The sequence below is a fragment of the Acinonyx jubatus genome, chromosome C1 (assembly GCF_027475565.1).
Source record: "Acinonyx jubatus isolate Ajub_Pintada_27869175 chromosome C1, VMU_Ajub_asm_v1.0, whole genome shotgun sequence".
Classification (NCBI taxonomy): domain Eukaryota; kingdom Metazoa; phylum Chordata; class Mammalia; order Carnivora; family Felidae; genus Acinonyx; species Acinonyx jubatus.
Window position 1 is genome coordinate 217,718,191 of NC_069381.1, and position 27,277 is coordinate 217,745,467.

At 45.4% G+C, this 27,277-nt stretch overlaps 1 protein-coding gene across 7 annotated transcripts in view; it reads left to right on the top strand.

Annotated features, from left to right (window-relative positions):
- SEPTIN2 (septin 2) overlaps positions 1-26,787 on the top strand; it is a 34,848-nt gene extending 8,061 nt beyond the window's left edge. For 3 of the 7 annotated variants that reach the window (XM_027045625.2, XM_027045599.2, XM_027045619.2), the window contains exons 2-13: positions 289-318; positions 2,027-2,147; positions 11,425-11,547; positions 12,140-12,263; positions 13,546-13,680; positions 13,860-13,977; positions 17,772-17,873; positions 18,231-18,376; positions 19,721-19,804; positions 21,338-21,395; positions 22,740-22,842; positions 24,727-26,787. In XM_027045625.2, coding sequence (XP_026901426.1) covers positions 310-318; positions 2,027-2,147; positions 11,425-11,547; positions 12,140-12,263; positions 13,546-13,680; positions 13,860-13,977; positions 17,772-17,873; positions 18,231-18,376; positions 19,721-19,804; positions 21,338-21,395; positions 22,740-22,841 — 1,122 coding nt within the window. In that variant the 5' untranslated portion in view covers positions 289-309 and the 3' untranslated portion in view covers position 22,842; positions 24,727-26,787. Of the gene's footprint in view, positions 1-288; positions 319-1,548; positions 1,776-2,026; positions 2,148-11,424; positions 11,548-12,139; positions 12,264-13,545; positions 13,681-13,859; positions 13,978-17,771; positions 17,874-18,230; positions 18,377-19,720; positions 19,805-21,337; positions 21,396-22,739; positions 22,843-24,726 lie in introns of those variants that run through there. The other 4 variants (XM_053216097.1, XM_053216098.1, XM_027045614.2 and 1 more) reach the window with 4 other exon arrangements.
- Positions 26,788-27,277: the final 490 nt, after the last annotated feature.

Genomic DNA, 27,277 nt, shown 5'->3' on the forward strand with positions numbered 1-27,277 from the left:
TGTCCCTGGTGCTTAGCATATAATCAGTACTAGAAAAACGTTTAGACTTTGTTGGAAATAAGGAACGTCTATATGTGTACATACGTGTATGTGGTTGACTTAATTGACCTAATTTTTTATATCTAATTTTTAATGAGATGATAATTTTCTCATTTCTGTAATTTGATGCAATTAACAAGTAAAACAGGAACTGTTGATGCTTTAGGTGTTAAGTCTGTGTACATGTCAATTCATACTAAAGTGTGTGTGTACATGCATATATGTATATGTGGGTTTTTTTCTTAACAGATTGAGAAAACTTCACTGAAGATGTCTAAGGTAAGAGATCACACTTTTTTTTTAATTTATTTTACATTTTATGTGTTTTTTTTTTTAATATTTTTTTTTTTTTTTGAGAGAGCGCATGCACACTAGCTGGGGAGGGTTAGAGAGAGAGCTGTCAGCACACAGCCCCTCGCAGGGCTCAAACTCACAAGCCATGAGATCATGACCTGAACCAAAGTCAGATGCTTAACCAACCGAGCCACCCAGGCACCCCCATGTGACTCATTTTTAATATGACTGATATATTTGATTTGTTGAGGCAGTGTGTAATTTTTTTAAATTTTTTTTTTCAACGTTTATTTATTTTTGGGACAGAGAGAGACAGAGCATGAACGGGGGAGGGGCAGAGAGAGAGGGAGACACAGAATCGGAAACAGGCTCCAGGCTCTGAGCCATCAGCCCAGAGCCCGACGCGGGGCTCGAACTCAGAGACCGCGAGATCGTGACCTGGCTGAAGTCGGACACTTAACCGACTGCGCCACCCAGGCGCCCCTAGGCAGTGTGTAATTTAATTGACATTCTAAAAACTTTGAACTTTATTTTTTTAGATTTCCAATTTGTTTCTCAGTACATCAGTAACAATCCATTTAGCCTCCTTTACATCATTTTCAGAACACCAATCAAATAATAATTTAAAATTCTAATCATATTTCATCATGAAACTTACAGGGTTCTTAGACTTGACAAATTGGCTTGTATCAGCTCTTGCAGATTAGCCCAAAGCCCTGAAGTAAATTAGTTTTGAAAGACATGCTGAGAAAAGCAGAACTTGTGGTTAAAATTGCAAGATTATTACTTCCCTTTGCCTTTTATTTTTGAATGTTTCAGTGTTCATTACTGATGCATAATTACCTTACTAATTTTTACTTTTTATGCAAGTATGAGTCGGGAACACTGATGAGCAAAAAACCAAATAAAAATTAACCATAATTTCATCACCTAGAAATAACTACTAGTAACATTTTATGAATATTTTTACATCTGCGCATGTGTGCATATGAATATACGTTTCCAAAATCCTAAAGGAAAAATACTATCTTATGTCTTGGCTGTCAAAATTAATAAAGCAGTTGGTGTATCCTTTTTTGATTTCCTCACATTTTTAGTATGCTATGCCTAGATTCTATAGCTTTGATACACTTTATAGCATCTCCGGTTTATTCCACCTGTCCAGGAATATTGATGCTTCGTTGTCCTCAGCTGTGATTCATTTTTCATTCCTAGTCTTCTCTTTGATCTTTGAAGCCCGATGCTCACATCCCACCCCTAAATGGCCTGCCTCACCCTTGATGGCACTGTTGCATAGAGCTGGGAACAAACAGGAGACACGGCTTGTTCCTGAACACTGTTCACAAATGCATCACACCTGATACCTAGAAGGATTGGCTTTTAGAAACTATTCTTCTGCTAAGTTTGTTCTGTGAAACCACTTTCAGTTGTGGCATTACTTTGTAAGTTTGATTTTCCTGCATGTAATAATAGTAGATTGGTTTATCTTTTTAAAAGTGTTAAGTGAATACAATCAGTTTTCTGATACAGGTGATTTTTTTACAAAAATGTGGATTTGTTTGTGTATTTTTTTTAATTTGTGGGAACTAATGATACCTATGTTTGTCACAGGTTTGATTATATCTTAAAAGCAACTAATAAGGTGTTTTTTTGTTGTTTTGTTTTGTTTTGTTTTTGTAAAATCTTATTTTAGCAACAACCAACTCAGTTTATAAATCCAGAAACTCCTGGCTACGTTGGATTTGCAAACCTTCCCAATCAAGTTCACCGAAAATCAGTGAAAAAAGGTTTTGAGTTCACACTAATGGTGGTCGGTAAGAAATTAACCTTTACACCTTACACCTTTGAGCTTTTTAAATATGCAGGTGTTTCCTCTTCTCAACCTTTAGGGTATAATTGTGTGACCTATAAAGTCCAAGGGAATATTCCTTTATTGTCAGGATCAAGTAACTGGGGAATTTGAAAAGATTCTTTAGAAAATTTTTCTGAAGAGTAAAATCTTAATATTTCTGTCGTTTCCTTATTTGTATGTGGTGGAAGTATTCACTCATTATGCCAGTGAGCCTCCAGAATGGCCCCAGTGATCCTTGCCTCCTGGAATTTGTGATACTTTCTAGCCCCTTCCTACATTGAGTAGGACTTAACCCGTGTAGCCAGTAGAACGTGGCAGCAATGAAGGTGTGTGACTTTAAGACTGGGTCATAAAAGACATTGCAGCTTGCCCCCTATCTTTTTTTGAATCACTCTGGGGGATGCCATCCACCATGTTGGGAGGACCTTTCAGCAGCCTTATAGAGAAGTCTCACAAGGCAAGGAGCTGAGGGCCACCAGTTGCTGTGTGTAAGCTGTCCAAGACCTTCCCTAACAAAGTTATAAACAAGCTTTGAAGGATCAAGCTGGGTGAAAAATTAGCTGCTTGTCAGGACAAAACCCATCATTCATTAAAAATGGAAATCAAAATCCAGTGTACAGTGTAATATTTACACTTGCCATCATCCAGTAAAAAGTTGTAAATGCAAAGAAGCAAAACAGTGTGGCACGTAACCAAGAGAAAAATCAGGTAATAGAAACAGATCCAGAAATGACAGAGATGATAGAATTAGCGAACAAGACCTTTTACTATTTTAAATGTGCTCCTGCTACCTAAAGGAGAACATCAATATAAGAAGGAAATAGAAGATAACCAAGAGAACTTACATGGAACTTTTAGAGATTAAATTTTTTTCTGACAGAGCTAACAGCAAATTATATACTGCCGAAGAGAAAGGGCAATAGAAAGCATCCAGACACCAAGTAGAATAAATAAGAAAAGCACACCAGGGCACACAATAAACAGTTGGTGAAAGCACTGATAAGAAGGAAAATCGTATAAGCAGGTGGGGGGCAGGGAACAAGCACATTACATGCAGAAGGTCAAAGGTGGAAAGGACCACTGACTTATCAGATATGAGCCATATGCAGTGATAGTTTAAAGTACTGAAAGAATAAAACCATCAGCTTAGAATTCTGAATTAATCAAAAATGACCTCGAAAAATGGAGATTTAGAGAAAGATGAAATATAAACATTTTTAAGTAAAAGCTGAGAATTTGTCACTGTCAGATCTACACCAAAAGAAAGATTAAACTGGGTTCTTCAGGTTGACGGAAAAGGTAGAGCACTGGAAATGGCAAGTGTGTTGGTAAATGTAAAACACTTTTCTTGGTTTTTCATTTCTGTCGAACATAGTTTTAAAGCCAAGTTAACAGTGTTTAACGTGGAGTAAGATGAATGAGGGCAGCACAGGACAGGAGGGTGCTGAGCTGATGTTACATAAGGGAGGGATGCTGCGTTAGTGGTGCGTGTTATCAACTCCAGAGCAGCCACTAGGAAAGTCAAACAAGGGTTTGACTCAAAGCCAATAGTTTTGATAAAATAGAATACAGAACCCTGTTCAATCCAGAAAGCCGCAAAGAAACAAGAGATGAGACAAATGGAGAGAGGGCAACACCCTAGCAGAAGGGGCATAGCCGTGACTGGGACAAGAAGTCAGAGGGAGAGAGTATGAGCCTGAAGGACCAGAATGGAAAATCATCATGCAAAGCCCAACCATCAGAAACCCAAAGCAGCTGTATTGATACGAGACAGAGTAGACTTTGTGTCTACTACCTGGATATTCCCAGAGATAAAGAAGTATGTATCCTAATGATGCAGGGATGAGTTCAAAACAACATCATTTTAAACGTATGTGCACCTAGGGGCGCCTGGGTGGCTCAGTCGGTTGAGCGTTCGGCTCGGGTCATGATCTCGTGGTCCGTGGGTTCGAGCCCCGTGTCAGGCTCTGTGCTGACAGCTCGAAGCCTGGAGCCTGCTTTGGATTCTGTGTCTCCCTCTCTCTCTGCCCCTCCCCCACTCATGCTCTGTCTCTCTTACTCTCAAAAATGAATAAATGTTAAAAAACAAATTTAAAAAAATAAATGTATGTGCACCTAATGATGGAGCTTCATAATGCACGATGCAGAATCTGCAAGAGAGAGAAATCTGAAGGTTGATCCAACTGATGTCGAGAGCACTGTGCTGAGAAACCCCACGGTATACATTCTTTTCAAGTGCACATGGAGGATTCACCATAGATACTCTTGTGAGAATATTTTAGTAGGCCAACATTACCCTGTAGTCAATGATGAGAAAGTATAGACAATTCATGAGCGTAGACACAGACATCTCAATAAAATTTTAGCAAGTCCAGCAATACATAAAAATGCTTAATACATTAAGTTCTACTATAATGCAGTATACACGTGTTCCTTAAAAATCACCATGCTGTGGGGCACCTGGGTGGCTCAGCCGGTTGAGCGTCCAGCTTTGGCTCAGGTCACGATCTCACAGTTCGTGGGTTCGAGCCCCGCCTCGGGCTCTGTGCTGACAGCTTGGAGCCTGCTTAGGTCTCTGTGTCTCCCTCTCTGTCTGCTCCTCTCCCCACTCATGCTCTGTCTCTCTCCTTCAAAAATAAATAAAAACATTAAAAAAATATCACCATGCTCTGCAGTAATACACTTGAAGCCATAGGCTTCTGGAGAAAATACAGGCACAAAAGTTGCCTCAGGGACCTATTAGGAAGAAGTGAGGAACATAATAAAAATGGTTTTTACATATTAAATGGTTTTACACTTGTTAACTGGTTAAAATAATCATACTATACTGAATATGGGCACTATAGCTTGACCAGTCTCTGAAGTTTGTCAAAGTGGGTGTCGGGAAATGGTGGATGGGAAGCTGTGTCAGGAGAGGTGAGTGGGGATGGTCCACGATAACTGTTCAACAGAGGTCACTGGTGCTGAGGGGTGCACATTATTGAAAATGTTCTTTCATGGCTTGATTCTACTGGATACAGTTTTTGACGTTCACCTAGTTTGTCACCAGTGAAATCACACGAGCAGATACAATGCTTGTATTATGTTGAAGTTGTTCCCTAGTATATCAATTGTGTTGGAACAAATTCTCACCTTCAAGGCATGTGTTAATGGCAAAGCTGTCTATACATCCTAATGAATGGGGTTTACCTCAGGAGCACATGGGTTTTGGGGGGAGGGGCTTTTGTGTTTTTATTTGTTTATTTGTCGAGAGAGCATGGGGGAGCAGGGGAAGAAGCAGAGGGAAAGAGTGAGAGAATCTCCACGACCTTGAGATCACTACCTGAGGCAAAATCAAGAGGCCAACATCAAGTGACTCTTAACCAACTGAGCCACCCGGGCACCACCCCTTGGGAGTGCATGATTTAACATTAGAAGATTAATCTGTGTGGTTCTAAAGGGGAAATTTATGCTGTCATCTAAAACATGCAGTCGCAACAATTCGAACCCATTAAAGATTTTAAAACTTTGTAAACTAAAAAAAACAAGGAAATTTTCTAAAACATTCTTAATTGCAAGTGAAATGATTTGTGTATGTTAAAAATTATAAGGAATCCCAAAACTACTATGTTTAATAAGTAAATTTTATCAAGTTGCAGGTTCTTTTTTTAATGTTTTATTTATTTTTGAGAGAGATAGAGTACAGAATCCAAAGCAGGCTCTAGGCTCTGAGCTGTCAGCACAGAGCCCGACACAGGACTCAAACTCGTGAACCACGAGATCATGGCCTGAGCTGAATTTGGACGCTTAACTGACTGAGCCACCCAGGTGCCTCCACCAACAAATAATTTTAAAATGAACTTGAAAAGACCGTCAAAAACAATGGTAACAAAAAACTTTTATTTAATGTATGTTTGTTTATTTTTGAGACAGAGGGAGACAGAGCATGAGCGGGGGAGGGGCAGAGAGAGAGGGAGACACAGAATCTGAAACAGGCTCCAGGCTCTGAGCTGTCAGCACAGAGCCCGACACGGGGCTCAAACCCATGAACCGTGAGATCATGACCTGAGCCAAAGTCGGACACTTAACCAACTGAGCCACCCAGGCACCCCAACAAGAAACATTTTAAAAGACAGTACCATCCATAGTAATATAAGAAATGCACCATGCTTAGGCTAACTTAGCGGAATGGGTGCAGGACCTTCACTGACACCATGGCAGCACTGCTGAGAGAAAGACAAGCTGTGAGACCTGCCAGTGCTCTGGGTGTGACCGTGCACACCGTGCCCGTGACTCTGCCCCTAGAGTGACCCATCGAGTCAGCACATTGCCAGAGTCACACCAGGCTTTTTAAAATAGAAATGAACAATCTGGTTCTAAAGTGTGAATGTAAGTGCAGAGGGCCTAGAACAGACAGAACCATTTAGAGGGCCTGTACTATCTGATTTCAAGCCTTCCCAATAGGAACCATGACAGCGTGGTGAGGGTGGAACTCCAGATCAACTGAAAATACCAGCCCAAAGACCCGTGTACACATGATCAACTGATTCATGACAAGGGTGCCAAGGTGACACAGAGGGGGAGAGGTTAGCCATTTACAAACAGCGTTGTACCAAGTGCGTGGTCGTGTGGTGGGCAGCGAACGCGAACCTTCCTTCACACCGTACAACACACTTAACTCCAAGTGGGTTGTTGGCTTAACTGTAAAGCTGTAAGAAGTCTAGAAGAAAACGGGCAAGAAAATTTTCATGACTTGGAGTAAACAGATTGCTTAGGACGTGAATAACACTAATCACAAAATAAATGAAAAGTTGCACTTTGTTAAAAATTCTCTTCAGAAAACAAGAGAAGGTCATAAACTTGAGAAAGCGTTCACAGCACCACGTGCAACGTAGGACTCCTGTCCGGAACATAAACCCGTACAGCTCAGAAAGAAGATAGGCTACCCAGTTACAGAAAGGGCCACAAGATTGGGACAGACATTTCATAGGAGATCCTGAATGGCCAGGACCCACGGGATCCCACCACGCGCTCACTGGAATGGCTGAAATTTGCAAAAAATCCGGTAGTCCAAGTGTTGGCGAGGATATGGACAGACGCACCTCTCCTAGTGGCTAGTGACAGTGTAAAGTGATAACAACCACTTTGGAAACAGTTCGGTGCTTTCTTAGCTGTTACTCCCTGTGTAACTAGACCGTCCGCTCTTAGGCAGATACACAGGAGAAATGATAGCATGACCACAGAGCCTGCGCCTGGATGTTCACAGCTGCTCTCCCTGCAGTGGCCCAAACTGGATGTAACACAGGTGTACCCAGCAAGAGGGTGATCAACATGTCATGATGTGTCCACATGAGAAAAGGAAACGGACTGCTGATGGATGACGTGACGTGGATGAACCTCCAGAGCTAATTGTGCTGAGCCAAAATAGCCAGATAAAAGAAGGCATGTTGTATGATCCCATGTTTGTGAAGTTCTAGAATAATCAAAACCAGTCTGTAGAGACAGAAAGCAGATTGGTGTATGCATATAATGACACGAGAGGGGTAGAGCTGACTCTGACTTAGGCAAAGGAGCTCTCATGGTATGGAGATCCTTTCTATCTTGAGTTTATTTATCTGAGTGTGTACTTGGTCAGACTAATCCGTCAGTACAGTTCAAATGAGTGCACTTAACTGTTGAACTGAGGTGTATGTGAGTTACACCTCAGTAAAGTGGGTTTCAAATAAAGCAAGTAGTAAGGGAATTAAAGGTGAGACAGGTAGTGAATAACACCTAGAAACTTAACCACGAGAACCCTCAACTTTTAAATTGTACCTGTTAGAAGCACAAGAAAAATGATACACAGGTATCCCCTGCTTTCTGAAAGTTACTGGCATGCCACTTTTATGAAAGGCCTGTAGTAGTGCCTGTTTTCAGTAATAAAAGACCAGCAAGAGCTCAGCAGGTTTTGCAGCAAGCCGTGGCAGAGGCAGCACGCCCGCCGAGTCTCCTCGCGAAGCGCTTTGGTGTCCGGCTGCCAGAGCTGTGAGAGCATCTGGACTTTATCTCGACTGATTTTGTGCACCTGTTATGATGTGTTCTAAGGTATCAGAAAGGCTGAGAGATGATTTTTTTTTTTTTTTTTTTTAAGCTAGGAGTGTCAAAAAATGTTTCCATCTAAGTGAGTGGTATAATGCTTTTTTGCTTTCTACCATTTGGGCTTAGGAACAGTCTACTTTCGGGTAGAGGGAGAACCTGTATCAGGAAAAGGCCAGTGCACCCACCTTGTAAGTCAGACGCTATTGAAAAAGGTGTTTTCAGAATTGCAGATAACATCTAAGGGAATAAGAAATTTCATGAAAAGATCATATATGCAAGTGAAAAACTACAAATGTTTGGGCAGCAATCTGGAAGAAACTTAAAAATCACAAATAAGTTCTTTAAAGACATCACAGATCAAAGCCCAGTGGCAAGTTGCTCGTGAGGGAACGTGGTGCCTGTGCTGCTGAAGTCTGGCCAAATGGTGATAGTTGGTGATAGTTCATATCAAGTTTCCAGCCTCCCCACGAGTATTGGGGGTGGTGGGTCTGTTCACAAGAAAAGCAAAATTAAAATAGAAAGCCTGTTGTCAAATATATATATTACCTGGTAGAAAGTGCGAAGAATGGATAGTGTGACCAAATTCACAAGAGGGTTACAGAATGAACACTTCCGAAGACTCCGGAACTAAGCTAAGAGAACGAATCCTTGTAGGTTCACGCGTCCTGAAAATGCACACTTGTGTCCTGGTGGACTCGTTCATGAGGGCACATGCACCTGGGACCTTGGCCACTCTGAGCCGGGCCTGCTTGCGCATCCTTACCCCGTGAAATGGCTTGGCTCTGGGCAAAAAAGGGATCACTTAGAGTGCTGCCCTTCGGGGCCCTCCCAGGTGGCCCTGGCTGCAGGGTGTTTGAGAAAGCAAGCGCTTTCTTGTGTTGGTTAAAATTGAAAAGTAAATGTGAGGAGGACACCCTCCACCCAGGTTAGGAGCTTTTTGCTTCCTAGCATTCCTGGCTTGGCCTAAGTTTTGTGGGGGGATGGGAGGGTTCGCCTAGGTTTTAATTGGAAGCTTCTGGGATCTCTGGGACCCTGAGCCTGATGGGATTTCAGGATGCTGTAAACCCAAGCTCCCTTTCCTCCTGTGCATATTCTTCATGTGGCGGCGCCCCCTTGTGCCTGGTGCTGTGTATCTCGATTGGTGAGAATGTAAGCCGTTTTGTAAACCCTGAGTACCTCCCATCCCAGTCAGCTTCTGCTGTCATCACTGGTGCAGGACAACTACGTAGGGTTGCTCAGCCCCGTGCATTTTATGCTGTGAGTTATACACTGCAGGGCTTCTTGAGCTCTTGTGTCTCCCATGTATAGGCGCCTGAGAAACGCCTCTGGGACAGAGATACTGGTGAACAAGAAATCACAAAGCTAGCCACGCCCAGAGATTCAGCCCAACAGCAGCATCATGTTCTGCGTTTATGAGTTAATTACTTGTAGGTGCTGCCTGAAAGCCATTCCAAGGGAAGATGCTTCCACCCTTAAAGTGAAGATCTGTAATTCAGAATCAGACATTGGAATGTTGCAACTGCTTTTTTTTTTCTTTTAAAGAAGGTGTCTCTACTCAAACACCTCTGCTGAGATATCTCCTGAGCCCCATTCCCTTTCAGCTTCATTACCCACAGCTGTCACCACTTCACTGGTGGCAAAGTAACCTTGTTCGTTTGTCGTCTCCCCCACTGGACTGCCAGTCTGCACGGGAGCAGGAATTTAGCTGTCCGGCACATGGAGCTGTGCCAGGCACACATAAAGACTGAGCACTCGCGTACTGGCAAGACCTCTTCGTTTTGTGATAAAGACGTAAACTGCTGGGCAGTTTGTTAAAAGGATAATTTGGTGGCATATTTTTATGCTCTTTTATTTGGACATGTTCAGCGTGAAATTCTGGTTTTGTCCTCTTGGTGGTCCTTTCCACGTATGAAAATCGCCATCCAATTAAAGCGCAGTCCTGATTTTATATGTCTACTCATTTCAAATTTACTCTTGTACTTCATTTCACCGGAAATAATTTTCAAAACTGATGTGCGCTCTTTCCACGTGCTGCGCAGGACTTAGCAGAGGGAGGTTCAGACCAAGATGCCCAGGAGATAGTCAGGCACCGAGTTCAGAAGGACTTCTCCACGCGGAATGTAGCCTTGGCTGATCACAGCTACAGTGAAATGATGGCATCTGTGCATGCTTACTTAAGATGTCATATTTCATTTTGTTGGGGGGTGGGGAACGCCTGGGTAGCTCAGTAGATTAAGCTCTGACTCGATTTCGGTTCAGGTCATGATCTGACGGATGATCAGATCGAGCCCCGTGTTGGGCTCTGTGCAAATAGCACAGAGCCTGTTTGGGATTCTCTCTCCCTCTCTCTAGGAATGACCCTTCCCTGCTTGCACTCTCTTTCTCTCAAAAAAATAATAAACATTTCTGAAAGATATTTCATTTGTGGTGTTTTGCATCCTTGAAGTTAAGTTGCAGATGCTCAGAATACAAACGTTACTTAACTCAAGAGTGTTCAGAATTCAGGTATTATGGTAGTTGAAGAGCTTTATTAACTCATTATATATTCGAATGAGTATGTGTTTCTCTTAATTGGTCATGTCACACTCAACAGTGTTGCGTGGGCAGGCTGTCTGACCTGAGGCAGCTGCCGGGCCAGTGTTGGGGCACGGAATGTATGTAAAGCAGGAAAGGGAGGAGGTGGCCTGCCCCTGCCTTGGCGACAGGAGGAAGAAATGCAGACTGCGAAGCAGCCTTGGGCGTGTGTTCTGGTTCAGGTTCCCACAGCTTGGCGAGCCATAGTGCACTTGACATTGGTAGATCAGTTTCCTGAAAATTGGGAACTTTAATAATTACCAAAACTCATAACTGAAAACCTTTGCATTCTATTTATCAAAAAATAAAGGCCCACCTCTAAAAGTCCATCGTATACATTTGTGAAGAATTAAGGGTAATGTTTCTGATCTCACCATGGGGGAATTCTGGAGACTCAGAGACCTTGATTCCAATCAAGGCCCTGCTCTGGACAGCTCTCTGAGCAAACGCTACTTAGTAACCTTCGAGCACCCGTTTCCCCATCAATGAAGTGGGGAGAGTCGTACCAAATTGGTAGTGGTCATATGGAGTGCAGAGAATGGGGTTTGTGAGGGCTTAGCCTAGTGCCAGCCCGCACGTAAACTCAGGAGATGAACCGTGTCTTACAGGTCAAGTCATGACAATGTTTTCATTTTCATCTAAAGGTGAATCGGGTCTAGGAAAATCGACTCTCATAAACAGCCTGTTCCTGACCGATCTCTACCCAGAAAGAATCATACCTGGAGCCGCAGGTACAGAAGCCCCCGCAGGACTGTTAAGTGTCGTGCTACATGAGAGCTGCTGAGAGCACATAATTGGTGTTTTTGCCTCAGCTTGAAACACAAGGACAAGCGTTCTTTCGGTCGGGAAAGGTGCTGACCTGCAGCCCTTGAGTCTTGGTTGTAGACTCGGCATTTGTGCACGGGTCCATCGTCTCCGAGTTTGTTTTCCTTTATGGCAAAGTAGAAGGAATAGTTTCTGCCTGTATTCTGTGTTTGACGGGAGGGCCGGGGGACGGTGTTTCCTCATGTGAGAGTTCTGTAAGTGGCTGACTGCCACGGGTGTAGGCATCTGCCTGCGCCTGCTGTGTGAGCAAAGGTCATAATTTCCAGTGTTGGCATTTTAACTTTGCCGAGCTGCCGTTTCATCTTCGCTTCCAGGTCTCCCTTGCCAACTTGGGGGTTATTTTTACACAGTTCTTGTGTTAGCTCGGAAAACCTTCCTCTAGGAAAGGTAGTGAGGTTCGTTTGTATCTTAATAAGAAGGTAACAGGTTCGTTTCTCCTCTTGTGAACTGGGTCGGTCTTTAGGTACATCCTCTCATTAAGTTTGTTTCTTTTTTTAGAGAAAATTGAAAGAACTGTCCAGATCGAGGCTTCGACCGTGGAGATTGAAGAGCGAGGGGTCAAGCTGCGCCTGACAGTGGTGGACACGCCCGGCTACGGGGACGCCATCAACTGCAGGGATTGGTATGCTCCTCAGGGACACGGGGTCCTGGAAGTGCTATGGTTACTCTAACGTATTCAGGTTTCATAGCATTAACGAGTGATGACTAGGCTTGAGGTAGCTGTGTATAATAATACAGTGAAACAGTTTACAAGTGTGCCGATTATAACATTTGAAGTGAGGAATTTCAGAGAGAAGGAGTATTTTTTCTGGAAGAGCCAACCATCCATCAAATGCTAGTATAAACGAAACCCCTTGATCTGAATCAACCCTGGCCAGTGGGGAAGATTGTGGTCTAGCCCTTTCCCTTAGAGACTCGGTCCTTGACATCATGAGCAAAACTAAGGAAAGCTACAAGCAGAAGAGCAGTCTGTCCCTGCGCTGCGCAGAGAGCACCACGTTCGTGGTAGAAACTGCAATTTCTTACGTCATCAATGGACAGCATCAACTTGCCAGCGTCTGATGAGGGAAGGGAAGGAAGGGGAAGGGTCTCCCGTCTCCTTTCTTTGGGAGTCGCTCCCTTCTCTCCCTGCTCTTTGGTTCACACTTTCACACGCCTGTCCCCACCGTGTGTTCTGCTGCTGCCCCTCTGCCCTCTGCACAGTTACAGTCCTTGCGAGAGCTGGTGGCCCTCTGTCCACTCAGTCACCTCAGGTGCTTTCATTCACTTTGTGTGTTTGTTTTCAATGTTTATTGAGAGGGTGCGTATACATGCACGCCGGTAGGGGAGGGGCAGAGAGAAAGGGAGAGCGAGAATCCCAAGCAGGCTCCTCGATGTCAGCACAGAGCCCGACACGGGGTTCAGTCTCAGGAACTGTGAGGTCATGACCTGAGCCAAGGTCAGGAGTTGGACTCTTGGGGTGCCTAGGTAGTTCAGTCTGTTAGATGTTGATTTTGGCTCAGGCCAGACTCCCAATGGAGCCTGCTTGGGATTCTCTCTCTCCTCTCTTTGCCACTCCCCACCTCCCATTGGGGTGTGCATGTGTGCTTTCTCTCTCTCTCAAAATAAACATTAAAAAAAAAACAACCGGATGCTTAACTGAGCCACCCAGGCACCCACCTCGGGTGCTTTTACTTATTCCCTTTGGGCCTTTAAGCCCCCTGTGGTTGGGGGAGATTATGCTTGGCACACTTTCCAAAAACATCCATCTTGCCAAACATAGGAGTGAGTTTTCCGTCCCCATCTTATAAGTGATTGTCAAATTGTTTTTGGTGTGGAGGCAGGGGACAGAAAAAGCCTGCGTCTTTGAAGTTTGGGACTGCCTGCCTTTGGAATCCGATAGTCAGTATTTGTGTTTCTCACAGTTTTAAGACCATCATCGCCTACATTGATGAGCAGTTCGAACGGTACCTGCATGACGAGAGCGGCTTGAACAGGCGGCACATCGTTGACAACAGGGTGCACTGCTGCTTTTACTTCATCTCCCCTTTCGGCCACGGGTATGTGGGCCACTGGCCGCAGAAGCCAAGTGTGCTACAGTCTCGTCTTTACTCTGTGGGCTGATCGTTGCCCCCAGTTGCACATTTTAATACAAGAATTGAGATAATTTTGAGAGAACAAAAATGTGTGATCTCCCTGCTCTTCCCCTAAATTCGTGGCACTGTCTCACTCCTCACAGACTGAAGCCCTTAGATGTTGCATTTATGAAGGCGATACACAACAAGGTGAACATTGTGCCTGTCATTGCCAAAGCCGACACCCTCACACTGAAGGAGCGGGAGCGCTTGAAGAAAAGGGTGAGTGTATTTTACTCAGGGTAGCTGAAGGCCAGGTGCCTCGGAAAGAGAGTGGAGGGGTGTCCTGAGATGTGGGGGAGCAGGTAGGGAGGCTGGTGGTGTTTTGAAAAACACCTAACAGTTGTAGATTTTTAGTATTTTGACAAAGATGTCAAGTTCTTATTCTTTGTAATTCACCTCAGATGAAAATACTGTCCATGAGTAGAAGGGACGCCATGTGTTACGAGAGTGGAATGAGTATGGAAGTGTGATCATCTCTGTGAAGTTTTGTTATTTTATCTAAACATTTTATTGCAGCCAATTCATTTAGGAATGTATTTCAGTTGTAATCGTTTGGTACCATCAACGTTTCAAGGGCTTGTGTTTTGGCCATTTAGAGGTTGCCTTGAACTTGTCCATCTTCCAGCCTGTGTGACTCTCACCACCCAGCAGCCCTATGCCGGTCATTGGTCTCTGGTGTGTCTTTGTTGATTCTTTCATATATATTTTTTAATTACTTGTCTTTTTATTCAAATGCGCATTAAGAAAGTCCAAGTTTACGAGCGCCCGGGTGGCTTGGTTAAGCCTCCAACTGTAGCTCAGGTCATGATCTCACTGTTCATGGGTTCAAGCCCCAAGGTGGGCCCTGTGCTGACGGCTCTGAGCCTGCAGCCTGCTTCAGATTCTGTCTCCCTCTCTCTCTGCCCCTCCCACCTTGTGCTCCGTCTCCCTCTCTCTCTCTCTCTGAAAAATACACATTAAAAAAAGTTTTAATTGGTAAAAGAAAGTCCAAGTTCATATGCTAAATTCTATAAATAAGAGTTCTCTGAATTATCCATAAAAGCAGTTGTTGTTTACAGTGACATACCTATTTTTCCAGAACATAGTTTACCTATGTTTTTGTTTTTACAGAATGGGATCATCGCGTACATATTATTCTGCCGTTTTCACTTTCTAAGAATACCCAGCACACACAGAAAACACTCCCCCGCGTCCTTACTCAGCTTAGAGCAACACACACACACACACACACACACACACACACACACACACACACTCAGGAGCATTCCCGGCACAAACTCTCTCTTCAGTGTGTTTCTTGGCTTCCCACCCCCACCCCTCTATTCCTGGCGTCAGGGATCTTTGCTTAGCTCACTTGTGTGTTCCAAAAGTTTAGAACAGTACCTGGCACATTGTAGGCACCTGTCTGTCTTCTGACAATTGTAGAAGTCAGATACATTCTTGGAAAGGAAATCGATTGGCTTTTAAAGTTACAAAAGGTAGCTGAATTTCCCTCAAAACAAATGTGTAACGACTCACATTCTCAAAGCAGCATGTGCGCATGCTCCACGCCTGCCAGAACTGTCCCAGATCCGGCACCAGGTTTTCTAAAGTGTCTCCCATCTGAGAAATGGGAAGCGGTGTCTAGTTTCCGCGAGTGTTTTCCACAAGTGTCTGGTTGCTGATGCGAGTGAGTATGTATCCTGGTGCCTGATGCCTGTTAGTGTGCTCTCTGAGGTTTTTAGAGCCTGTGTTGCGTTTTTATTGCCTTTTTATTAATTAACGGATATTCTTGTGTTTTTGGACCTAGTCTGATTTTTGTCTTTTCACATTTTTCTTGATGTCTTCTGTCATGGCAGAATTCTTCAATTGTATGGACTGTGTCAGCCTTTTCCTTTGTTGTCTCAGTGCCTGCCAGCCTTTTAGGAAATATCCAGGCCTTTGGAAGAGCCCCTGAAAGCTTAGGCATGCTTTTGCTTGACAGTATGTGTTTTAGTAATGCCCACTTAAGGAAACGCCACCTTTTATAATAGGCATGTTACACATTGGATTTCAGAGAGGTGGGGGAACCAGGGTCAGGGTTAGAATGTTTTGTACACCCGTCTCTAATCCTGGGCCCAGAACTCTTAGGGCTCGATTTCCAAGTCTGAAATGAATTGAAACCCTTTTTTGCTCTTTTCTCTTTCATCTTGGGCCTTTGTAATCCCTTCTCTTTATCTGGTTTCTTCCCTGTGCCTCCTGCTGTACTCCCGCTCCCTCATCTGAAAGAGCCTCTGGCAGATCTGCGTTAGTCCTACCCTTCCTTCGTCTCTAACTGGCTCCACTTCATCCAGCAGCAGGTCTCCTGTCTAGGGTCTGGCTGCAGACCCTCCACCAGCCTTGGGCCTCCCCAGTGGGTTGGCCGCGCTCTCGGGAGACTGGGTCTTTCTGCCTGCTTTACCACCTATCTTCCAAGCCACGAATGTCAGCATTGCTTAGTATTGTTTAGATCGTGTCATCTCCTGTGGCTTCTGCTTTTCCTTTCAGAGAATCTTTTTCACATGAACTCTGTGTGTAAACAGGAGATAGCCGCGCCACCCCCCACCCCCACCCCACCCCCCACCCCCGCCATCCCGGTCCTGAGCTGGTTACCCAGCTTCGCTGGCTCCACCTGCACCCCCATCTTTGGTGTGGCTGCCCAGACAGGGAAATGTGTGACTGCCTTTGATTCATCACTTTCTTCCTCTTTTCCGGTTGGAAATCGCCCATTTACTGCATTTTGTCAACTCGGTTCTCGTCCTTGTCTCGTAAGCCTTGTCCTGATGGGGCAGCAGGGGTGGATGATGGGCAGGAAAGAGGAACAGATGGAGGAGGTTCTTGCTCACTGCTGGGCTTCTCCCACCAGTGAGATGGTTCCTCTGCTTCCTCTAGGAGGGAGGGCTCTGAAAGCACAGATGGTCCAGTTGGAAGGGGAAGGATGTTGGGAGGAGGGAGAAAGACCTCTTTGCGAGTCCTGAATTAGTGAGGACAACGCGTTAAGTCCCACGATCTTTGATCCTTTAATCGTAAAGGCCCCAGAGTTCCCGTTAAGAACCACCAATGCCAGAGCAGGGTTCAAAGCAGGGATTTCTGCCCACTCGGCGGAGGCGAAGCTCCAGCCTGCCCATATCTGCTGGCGCTCCCTGCACAGAAGGCGCTTGGGGGCTGGGCGCGGGCTGGCCAGCGGGTGCGCAGCTGCTTCCTTCATCTCCAGCCCAGGTTTTCGTGCCCTCTGGGCCACTCTCCCGCTTGCCCAATTGGTTTGAGTGTGTGGTTCTATGGCTGCCTTTTTTTGCCTCTTGAACAAAACCCAGAACCCAGCTTGGCTTCCAGGGGACTCTTCACTTGGTAACTCCAGTTACTCTTCTGTCTTCCCCAACCTGGAAGCTGACTTCCTGGCCACCCTGGGTTTCGTGGTCCCTAGAGGCCCCTCCCTCCCTCCAGCCCTCACACCTGCCGACTCCTCAGACAATGCTTGTGGCTCTTCTGGGGCCTGCGGCGTCTGGGTGTGCCACTCCCTGGGTACGTGTCATTCCTGAAGCTGGTTGTAGTGTGTTTCCTGTTAGCTGCCGTGCTGGAGTGATTGCCTGCTGCTCTGTGCCCTGAAAGCAGCGGCACACTGTTATTGTCATCCCTGGGCAGAGGGGGTCCCCTCAACATGCAAGCACGAGGCCTTTCTTAACAGGAAATCGCTTGGCAGTCAGTGATCAGCTTGATTCTGTGTTGGCATTTGGATAGTTCTGTTTATTGGGGGGTTTATCTGGTTTGGTTGGTTGGTTTTTTTGAGAGAGAGGAGAGAACATGAGCAGGGGAAGGGCAAGAGTGGGAGAGAGACTCTCAAGCGGGTTCCGTGCTGTCAGCACAGAGCCCAATGTGGGGCTCAATCCCACGAACCAGGATCATAACCGGAGCTGAAATCCACACTTAACCAACTAAGCCCCCCAGGTGCCCCAGGCACCCCTGTCTTTAATATGAGTTGTTTGGTAAAATTGCTCCTGTCTTTGTCATTTTTCCAGATTCTGGATGAAATTGAGGAACATAATATCAAAATCTATCACTTACCCGATGCAGAATCCGATGAAGATGAGGATTTTAAAGAGCAGACTAGACTTCTCAAGGTAAGAACACCTCTCCGGGTGCCCAACATGAGTCACTCCTGCTCTGTCATGAGCACCCTGGAAGGAGTTGGCAAAGGGCCATATCCAGGATGGCTGACCTTTGAGAGATTCATAGTGTTTTGCTTCAAATATATTGTGATACAGCTGCCACCTGAGGTTTAGAAATCTTATTGCAGGTTTAATATGTTTCCATCTAACTTGTCCCGTGTGGAAAACACCTGTCCTTCTGAGTAAGATGTCCTACACCGTTAGCTCTCCGAGGAGATCTTGCAGTAAGCCGCAGCGTGCTCCGTCTGTGCACGGCGAGAATTGGGCTTCCCGGTGGGGCCCCGGTCTACCTCATGTGTCTCTCTCTAGGCCAGTATCCCATTCTCCGTGGTCGGGTCCAATCAGTTGATTGAAGCCAAGGGCAAGAAGGTCAGAGGCCGTCTCTACCCGTGGGGCGTTGTGGAGGTGGAGAACCCGGAGCACAATGACTTTCTGAAGCTGCGGACGATGCTCATGTAAGACACCCGTGCGTTCCCGTTGGCAATGCCTATAGCAGGAAGCAGAGCTTTTTGACCACAGGGTGTGCGTGTGGCCTCGCAGACAGCTGCCGGCGCCACAGGTATTAGGTGGTGGGGCCGCTGCACCTGTTATGGAAGGCCCTCACCGGGAGCTCTCTGTGGTTCTACAGAACCAACCTCTCCCACTCGAGGCCTGTGGCTTAGCACCCTCTCCTTTCTCATCAGCCAGCTCTCTTGACGCTGAAAGCAGACTGGTCCTAAACTGCGGCCTGGCCACGCCCGAACACCTGCTCTGGGCACAAAGGCTCAGGCGCTGCAGGATGGCAGGCAGCCTCCCTTCCCGCCCTGGGGCCACCGGGAGGGTCCTCAGTGCACTCTCAGCACCTCCCACAGGCCTGGCTACAGCAGCACACGTTTTCCCTCTGAGAAGTAGAGTTCGCATTTAGTGACATACATGCACATGCTATTGCTCTTGAATCAGGCTGAAAGGAAGAGTGTTCCTAAAATCTAGAATCTCTTTAATTAGAAGAATTCAAAGAACAGATGAGGTACATTTTGAGTAACTAAAAATTGATGTACGTGCTCATCGACGTGTGTCTTGGTTGAGCAATTTTTAATAAACAGAAAAAGCACCAAAACTAGAATTAGAACGACGCCACAAGCTTTCTCGGGCATCATTTAGGTCACTCAGGATGGGTCCTTGTGGTCATGCTGCTGTTTGCTGGCAGCTTCTTAGAGTGACGGAGAGCCCGCCACCCTCTGCTGTCACTGGTCCCCTTCTCCAGACTCTAAGCAGCAGACAAGAATGCCTCATCGTCACTCGTTCCTGGCAGTTTATGTATTTGAAAGAGCCGAGCCAAAAAAATGATGAGTGTTTTCTGAGATGATTACAGGATGCAAAGTGCTATCTCTAGTTTTTCCAAAATATTAATACTTTGTTTTATGGTCTTGCTGATAGCTTACACTGACCAACTCTTTAAGCTTGAGAAGTCAGGAATAGTCGAAAGAGAGAAAACAAAAAGTACGTTGTGTTTCAGACATTGTTTACCTAAAAGGGTCTGCTAAAATCTCTGCCTCTGTGCACCGGTGACAGTCTCATGCAGAGGTGGGCAGTGCCTGGGGGAGGCATCCCACGGAAGGGCCTCTGTACCTGACCCTGTGCTGTGTGCTTGTGCGCCCTTGCTCGTGGTAGGGAGGAGAGAGAGGCCTCTGTAGCTTCCTTCCTGTATCCAAAGCTCCAGCGACTTCATGTACGATTTAGAAGTAGCAAGTGGGGTTTTAGTTTCTCCGTGCAGATGGCTCCGCACTCAGCCGGCCTTGCTGTGCCCTTTTCTCCTCCAGCACCCACATGCAGGATCTCCAGGAGGTGACCCAGGACCTGCATTATGAAAACTTCCGTTCCGAGAGGCTCAAGAGAGGTGGCAGGTTGTTACCCCCAATTTATACTGTCCTTCTGCCCATACTGCGTCACAGAGTCCCACTGGCCCCCCTTCCACCTGTCCTACTCTGTCTTCCTGACTCTAAGCAACATGATTTGGTTTCCTACTCGGAAGCTCTTTCCAGGTACCTGTTGCTCATGTCACTGTGTCGTGCTTTGTTTAATCTGTCCAAGGTAGCTTTAATCATCTGCATGCAAAGAACAGCTTTAGGTGGAAAGGCCAGTGACTGGTCTCAAGAACATCACTCTGTCAGTGAGGACAGACTTCACGTGATGTTACGAAGCACAGCTCCCCAGGTGGGGTGAGCAGCAGCCCGGCTCCTCAGTGACACAGGCGGCTGCCCTCACCTTTCCTGTTTCACCATCGTAGTGGGTTTTTACTCAAGGTCTGTGTGTTGTGACCTGATTTGTGTCTGGTCACATCACATCTCTGCCCAGTTTAGCTACCCAGGTAGTGACCTTCATCACTTACAAAAAGAGTTTCCTGTACAGTAGTTGCTCCCACATACCTGAGCCACAGGAGCACGTTCCAGTGCCCCCAGCAGATGCCTGGCCGCGGATGGTGCCAAATATTCTACCCATGCACCTGTTTCCTGTATGTACGTGTCTGCGATAAAGTTTAATCTATAAATCGGATGCAGTGAGGGAGTAACAACAACAGTAATACGGTGCTACAGTTACAGCCACGTACTCTAATCAGAGTACACGAACGAGCTTCCTGCCCTGCTCTCACCACGCCCCTTGTGATGCTGTGAGATGCTAGGATGCCCATGTGATGGATGAGGTGAGGTGGGGGGAATACCTGGACGGCGTGTCGGAGCCCTGGGCCGCTGCTGACCTGACGCTTGAGAGGGTCGCCTGCCTTCGGATGACAGCTGACCACGGTCCACTGAAACCGCAGATAAGAGGGAGACTGCCGTGTTGTAGTTTATTTTAAAGTGCTCACATTCTTGACATCTGGTGGGTTTGTGTGTGTATACAGGGTATATGTTAAGGTCTGCTTTGTCATGTTATTTGTTTGGGGACCAGACATTAAGACGGGTTTTAGAAGCCACAAGAACATCCCACTGTGAGTGAGCCAGGCATGAGTTCACGAAGAGCTATGTCCTCATCGCTCAGAGGGCCTCCCTCACCGGCATCTTCTGTGTGTGTGCTCAGGCCCTGCTCCCTCCCTTTTTTAAGTGAACTTGTTATGATCTATGTCCGTAAAGAGCTTACCTTAAAAAAGAGTATTCTCCTGATAATGTCTCATATTCCTTGAGTAAGTAAAGACCAGAGTGTCCCAGCCCCGCTTGGAGTTGGGAAAGTTTCTTGAATTTACCATTTCACGATGTGCATTTTTCCAACATTGTCTTCTTACCTGTTTATGTCATTAATCAGAAAAATAATGCATGTGGGTAATTTTAGATAGATAACATTTCTCAAAAACAAAGTGAAATTTTACTTTGGACATTTGTCATCAGAAATAACCAGCTAAATTAGTTGCAATGTGATAAATTGTAATTTCGTTCAACTCTTAGAAAAGTGGACAATGAGGACATGAATAAAGACCAGATCCTGCTGGAGAAGGAAGCTGAGGTAAGTAGAAAAGGGTTCCTGTTAAGTCTAAAGGCCTATAGCGTGCATCCGTACATCATTACAGTTTTCTTTCCTTACTCTTTTAAGGGATACATCATAGGTCACTAATTTATTTCATTACATGTACATCGGTATGTGTTGTAGATTAGTGCTTTACATGTGTTACCGTCTGATCTCCAGTAGCAATTTAGTGGGAAAAATTGGGGAATAGTGCGAATTTAGTGACTTTAGTTACTAAGGCTTATTAGCAAATTTGATAATTTAGTAATATTCAAAATTTAGTAGCTTTCCTATACCTGGACAATAACCAGTTGAAAATATAATGAAAGAGACTGCCGTTTACAACCATTAACAAAAACTTAAGAAGAAATACGTAGGACTCCTACAGAAAAGAAACTAGAAAACTCTACCGAAAACAATTTTCAAAGTGTAAATGGACACATCACTTTAGGTAGGACGCTCAGTGCACAGATCACAGTGCTCTCTAAACTGAACTCCATTCCAGCAGAATGGTGGGGTTTGCGAAATTCTTCTGGGGGAAGCTTGCTGACATAGTTGTGATGTTTGATCTGAAGACTGAGCACAGGAGGGTCAGGGAGACTAACCCAGGAGGGCTGGCTCCACTGCTCGTGGAAATCCAGAGTGGGGCACAGGCTTGACGGGCTGATGACATTCACAGCTGGAAATAGGTCTGAAGTTGTTAAACAAGTGTCTGTGGTAAAGGTGGGTTCTGTTAGGGCTGTGGAATTCAAGCATATCCAGGAAATCCTCAAACAGGCAAGCCTTTTCGAAACAAAATTAAACTCACTTCTTTGGCTCTAATAATTCAGTATGGATTAAAATACTTAAATGTTAAAAACATGACTACAAAGTTACCTGAAGAAAATTTAGGTAGATACTTTATAATGCTTGCCTGGAGGCCTTTCTAAACCAGTGGAGACCGTAATGATGAAATTTGATGAGGGTGGCAGGGAAGGCCCACTCAGCACTGGAACAGCTAGGGCCTTGCTCCCTTCCAGAAGAGCCCAGTCCTACTCCCCACCCTGAAGTGGCAGCCTCTTTCCCACCCTCTAGGTTAAAGAATATCTCCTGTTGCCTTTACTGAATTCTCGTGTTTATTGATCGTTTCTGTTTCTTGCTTGAATTGCATATTATCATTTGCTTGGTTTTCTCTTGAGTTGTTGGTTCTTTTACTGATCTGTAAGAGTTCTTTCTAAATTCTCTATAATGTTTTGGGAAAGCATGGAGGTTGAAGTTTTAGGAATCACGAGAACACCTCTAAAGAATGTCCAGGGAGAACGGACCTGGAGAAGCAATAACCTGTCTGCCCATCCCTGCCCACAGCTCCGCCGCATGCAGGAGATGATCGCCAGGATGCAGGCGCAGATGCAGCTGCAGCTGCAGGGCGGGGACGGCGACGGTGGGGCCCACGGGCACCACGTGTAAGGTAACAGTGAAGCCTAGAAGACACCTGTGGTTCCAGACACCTCAACCTAAATGTAATGGCGGGCACCTCCTCCTTAAGTCTTACTAACGTTTTGCGTGTTGAAGCTGTCTTTAACTTTATTACTGACCTTAAAGGAGACAGTGTGGCCTCTAAAAGATGGAACCTTCTCCCCTGCCAATGTAGAGAAGATTTTCCATATTTTCTGAGCTGATAAACGTGATTAACGAAAATAAGTTAAATATTTTAAAATAAGCTTTGCTAGGGGGCCCTGGGTGGCTTAGTCAGTTGGGCATCCAGCTTCGGCTCAGGTCATGATCTCACAGTTCATGGGTCCAAGCTCCACGTCGGGCTCTGTACTGACAGCTCAGAGCCTGGAGCTGCTTTGCATACTGTGTCTCCCTCTCTCTCTCTCTGCACCTCCCCCACTCACACTCAGTCTCAAAAATAAATAAAACGTTAAAAAAATTTTTTTTAATAACCTTTAACTAGTCATACAATTGGAAATTTGTTGCAGTTGAAAACATCTCTTCAAAGAGAATTTCAAAGTGTTATTAAAACAGTTTTTGCAAACCAAAGGTAAAGGTGACGTGAAAGGGTGAATTATACCAGGTAGGCCAGGGGTTCCTTGATCCAGACTGCTGATCCCACCGCAGCCCTGCTCCGCCCCGTGGTAATCAGTGAATCTCGTAGATGTCTAGCCCGGTGTGCGCTCGCCTCCCTGTTTGAAGGGAATCTGCAGACAGCAGGGACCCAGGACCAGGAAAGGGCAAATGTTCCCCTGTATTCTGTGGACAGGTGTCTGTGGAACTGCTGTCATCACCTCCCAGAGGAAGGAGGGAGAGGTTAAGTCAAATACAGGCCCGAGGAGGAAGCAGCTATGTGGGTTTCAGGCAGAGGCTCCATGGAAGAGAGGTGCTTAGCGCTGGCACAGGTCTGGGGGTGCTGCAAGTACAGAGTCCACTACCGGTGGGGCCTGATTGCAGAGGCAGGAGAGTGTTGATGACAAGAGGGAGATGATGTGGGGACATAAGTGAGCTGAAGCTTAACTGACATAGAGCAGGATTGATGAGCCAGAAAGCGAGGAACCTGGAGGCTGGGAGGAGTCTACCCACTGTCAGGAGTCCACCGTGGCAGTCGCACACGTGATAGAGGAGGCCCTGCAGGCTCACCCTGGGAGCATTGGCCACCAAATGCTTGTGGGGCCCTTGCGGCTTGTGGGGCAAGGTTTCAGTTGTGAAGCAAACAGATACACCTGTTTGGTGTCCCCGGTTACTGGAACGGGAGCGTCCACATATCCCCACTTGGGGTTGAACGGCAGCCCAGAGTTGGTTGTCGACACCTCCCGGCAGTCGCGAGGCCATGTGCTGAGTCTGCGCTGCACTGCCGTGGACACCGATCGCGTGCCAGGGTTTCCAGTGATTTGCCTGTGCGCCTCTCACTGGGGAGATGTCAGCACCGCCCAAGCTCGGGAGGCTGATTGTGCGTGAGCAGGTTTGGTGCCTGATGGGGAAGTGCTGGGGAATTAGCAGGAAACAGGACTTCTGATGGGGAGGGCTCATTTGAGGCAGGAGGGAGTGACCGATGTTTGCTCATTTTCTCTTGATTTTCCTGCTTTTCTTTTAAAAACTTTAATTATGAAATCAGGAAAATTCTACTTTAGGTGTATGCAGCCACTTTATATTTTTGTATACTTTTCAGTTTGGTGGTAACTCCCAAGTTCCCAAGAGCCTCATCAATGCTGTTTTGATTTAGTTAACTCTGGTCACGTGAGCCAGCCTTCTGCTCAATTTGTGCCCTTTGTGATACAGAAAATAATGTTGTTGATGATCCTAGCAGGAGCATCGCACTGCTTCCATCTAAACATGTTGTGCTTTGTTTTTCCAGAAAACACATTGCAAGATGAAGAAAACATTCCGCATAAGTAATACAGCTGTGTGTTTCCGACAGATTATTGGAGGGGTGCCCGTCCACATTTTACAGTACCTGTGCCTGAGAATTTAATTTTTTTTTAAACTTTTGATGTTTTGTATGAAGTACTTTTAACACTTGTAATTTTGTTGCTCTGTTATACTTCATATTTTGTGAGGTGAACCTTTCATTTTTATCTCTCTTCCACCTTAACTAACCACTAATGTTGGAACTGATTTCCGGGGTCAGTTAGAATGTGTAGTTAACATTGAATTTCTTTGGTTTGGCTGGCCTAACTGACTAATGGTTAAGAAGCACTCTTGATTCATTTCTAGAACATTCAGATCGAGCCGGCAGTGTTCCTGGGTGGTGGCAATGTAGACCCAGCAAATGATCTGGAAAGATGAGCTGGCCTGCAGTAGGGCATTTACAACACCTAAAACCAGTTTTGCTGCTGTAATTCGATACTGTTCATTCATCTGCACGTTCACCTTTCCACCACTTGAAACAATAGAATTATCTAATGTGACGTGCATACTCAGCTCCTTTAAAAACAGGCCATTAGGAGCAAATGTTAAGAATTCTCTGGATTCTGATGCTACATTTTTTAAACTGCTCTGCAGAGAACCTGCCACAAGCCACGTTTTGTAGTGTTCTTCACTGATCCTGGTTTATACTCTGCTGTGGACAGGTGTCGTCCATGAACTCCAGTTTTCATATTACAGTGATGACTCTTAACGCACACATAGCCAATAAACGATTTTTACTCAACTAACATAAAAAGTTACTTTTTAAGGAAAATTAGTAAGTTGATACATTTAGAAACCAACTTTTTTATATTTTTGTACTGCACTTTAATGTGTTTTCTGTAACTGCAAGTAAGATCTGCCTGAGCAGTGGAAATCGGGGTCCTCTGGTGGGTAGGCCTCTGAACCCCCAGACCTGTCATGGGCCCTGAGGCTCATGGCCCCATGAAGCCTCAGTGCCTACCAGGTTTTCTTGATTTGGCTTTTCTTTTGTTTCCTTGAAGTTTTTTTAATGGTTTTCTGAAAGCCAAATAGCAGATCATTTTTTTTTTTTTTTTTTAATGTGCAGACTGTTGTCCATTTTCAGCCACTGTCCTTTCCATCATTCTGTGTAATACCAATTTCCCCATGTACCGAGTAAGACTGAAAGACATTTCAGATGTGCACCACGATCTGACTGGTAGATGCCACCAGTCAGGTCCGTTTTCTGTGCTCTGCAGCCTTGGCCCTTCCATTCCCTCCTAGTGTGTCCCCCTGTCATGTGCTCCGAGGGGCGCCGATGCTCCCGGCATGCTGTTTTCAACATTTATACTGACATTGGGAAAGCAGTTCCCAGAAAGAGAGGGTGGAAGGAGACCTGGAGGGGGCAGGTGCGGCTTCAGTGTTTTCATTTTGCTGTAACAACAGGGGTTAAGATGCAGAAATCGCTTCCTCTGAGTAGGAGAAGAGTTTTTGTTTTGCCAGACACAATATGGTGACATGGTCAAAATATATTCACTCCAAAGGTGTATTATGGAAAATAATCGGGTGTTGTCAACAACTTTGCCTTTTCACTGTCACTTAATGGTGAGTAGTCACAAGCTGTTAGGTTTAGGCACATTGTACCGAGTTTTTACCAGGGGAAAGTGCTCTAAAGAGCGCGTCCGCGTCCGTGCAAGGCCAATTGTTTGGGTTATTTTGGCATGAACTACACTAGTAAAAGCTGTTTAAAGGGTGGAGCTGGGGGCACATGTGCAAGTGGTCAGTACAAGCCCTGTGTCTGCTTGAGTAAGACTACTAGGGCCAGCTGCCATCCCATAAGGCTTCTGCGGGGGCAGGTGGACCTACATTGTCTCCCCTCTAAATCCCCTTTTGTTGTGCTGCCCAATTCTAAATAAATACTTTCGCTATAGATAATTGCTTTTACTAAGAGATAGTCTTTACCTATAGAAGTGTATTTTGAAAACTTATTTTACATAGCAATTTTGTATCCATTGAAACTAACCTTTTATCAATAAAGCACTATTGTTTGGCTATGAAGTGAATAGTTATTTTTGGTTCTTTATGAAGGTGTAATGTCTTCTGGGAAGGGTTCAAAGCCCTACAAAACATCTGTGTACAAAATCAGGAAGAATTATTTGCACCAGTAATATCAGTACCTACCTTTTGTATTGGCGATCCCAGCCCGAAGGAAAGAGCCATAAAGACTAGGAAGGAAGGAATTATGGGTGACCTGCTCACCTACCTATAGTGAGTGTATGCTAAAAATCAGCACTATTACGGGGTGCCTGGGGGGCTCAGTCGGTTCAACATCCAACTTCAGTTCAGGTCATGATCTCACGGTTCATGAGTTCAAGGCCCGCATCAGTTCAAGGCCTGAGTTCATGAGTTCAAGGCCTGGAGCCTGCTTCAGATTCTTGTGTCTCCCTCTCTTCCTGCCCCTCCCCCACTCGTGCTCGCTCGCTCGCTCTCTCTCTCTCTCTCTCTCTCTCAAAAATAAATAAATGTTAAAAAAAATAAAA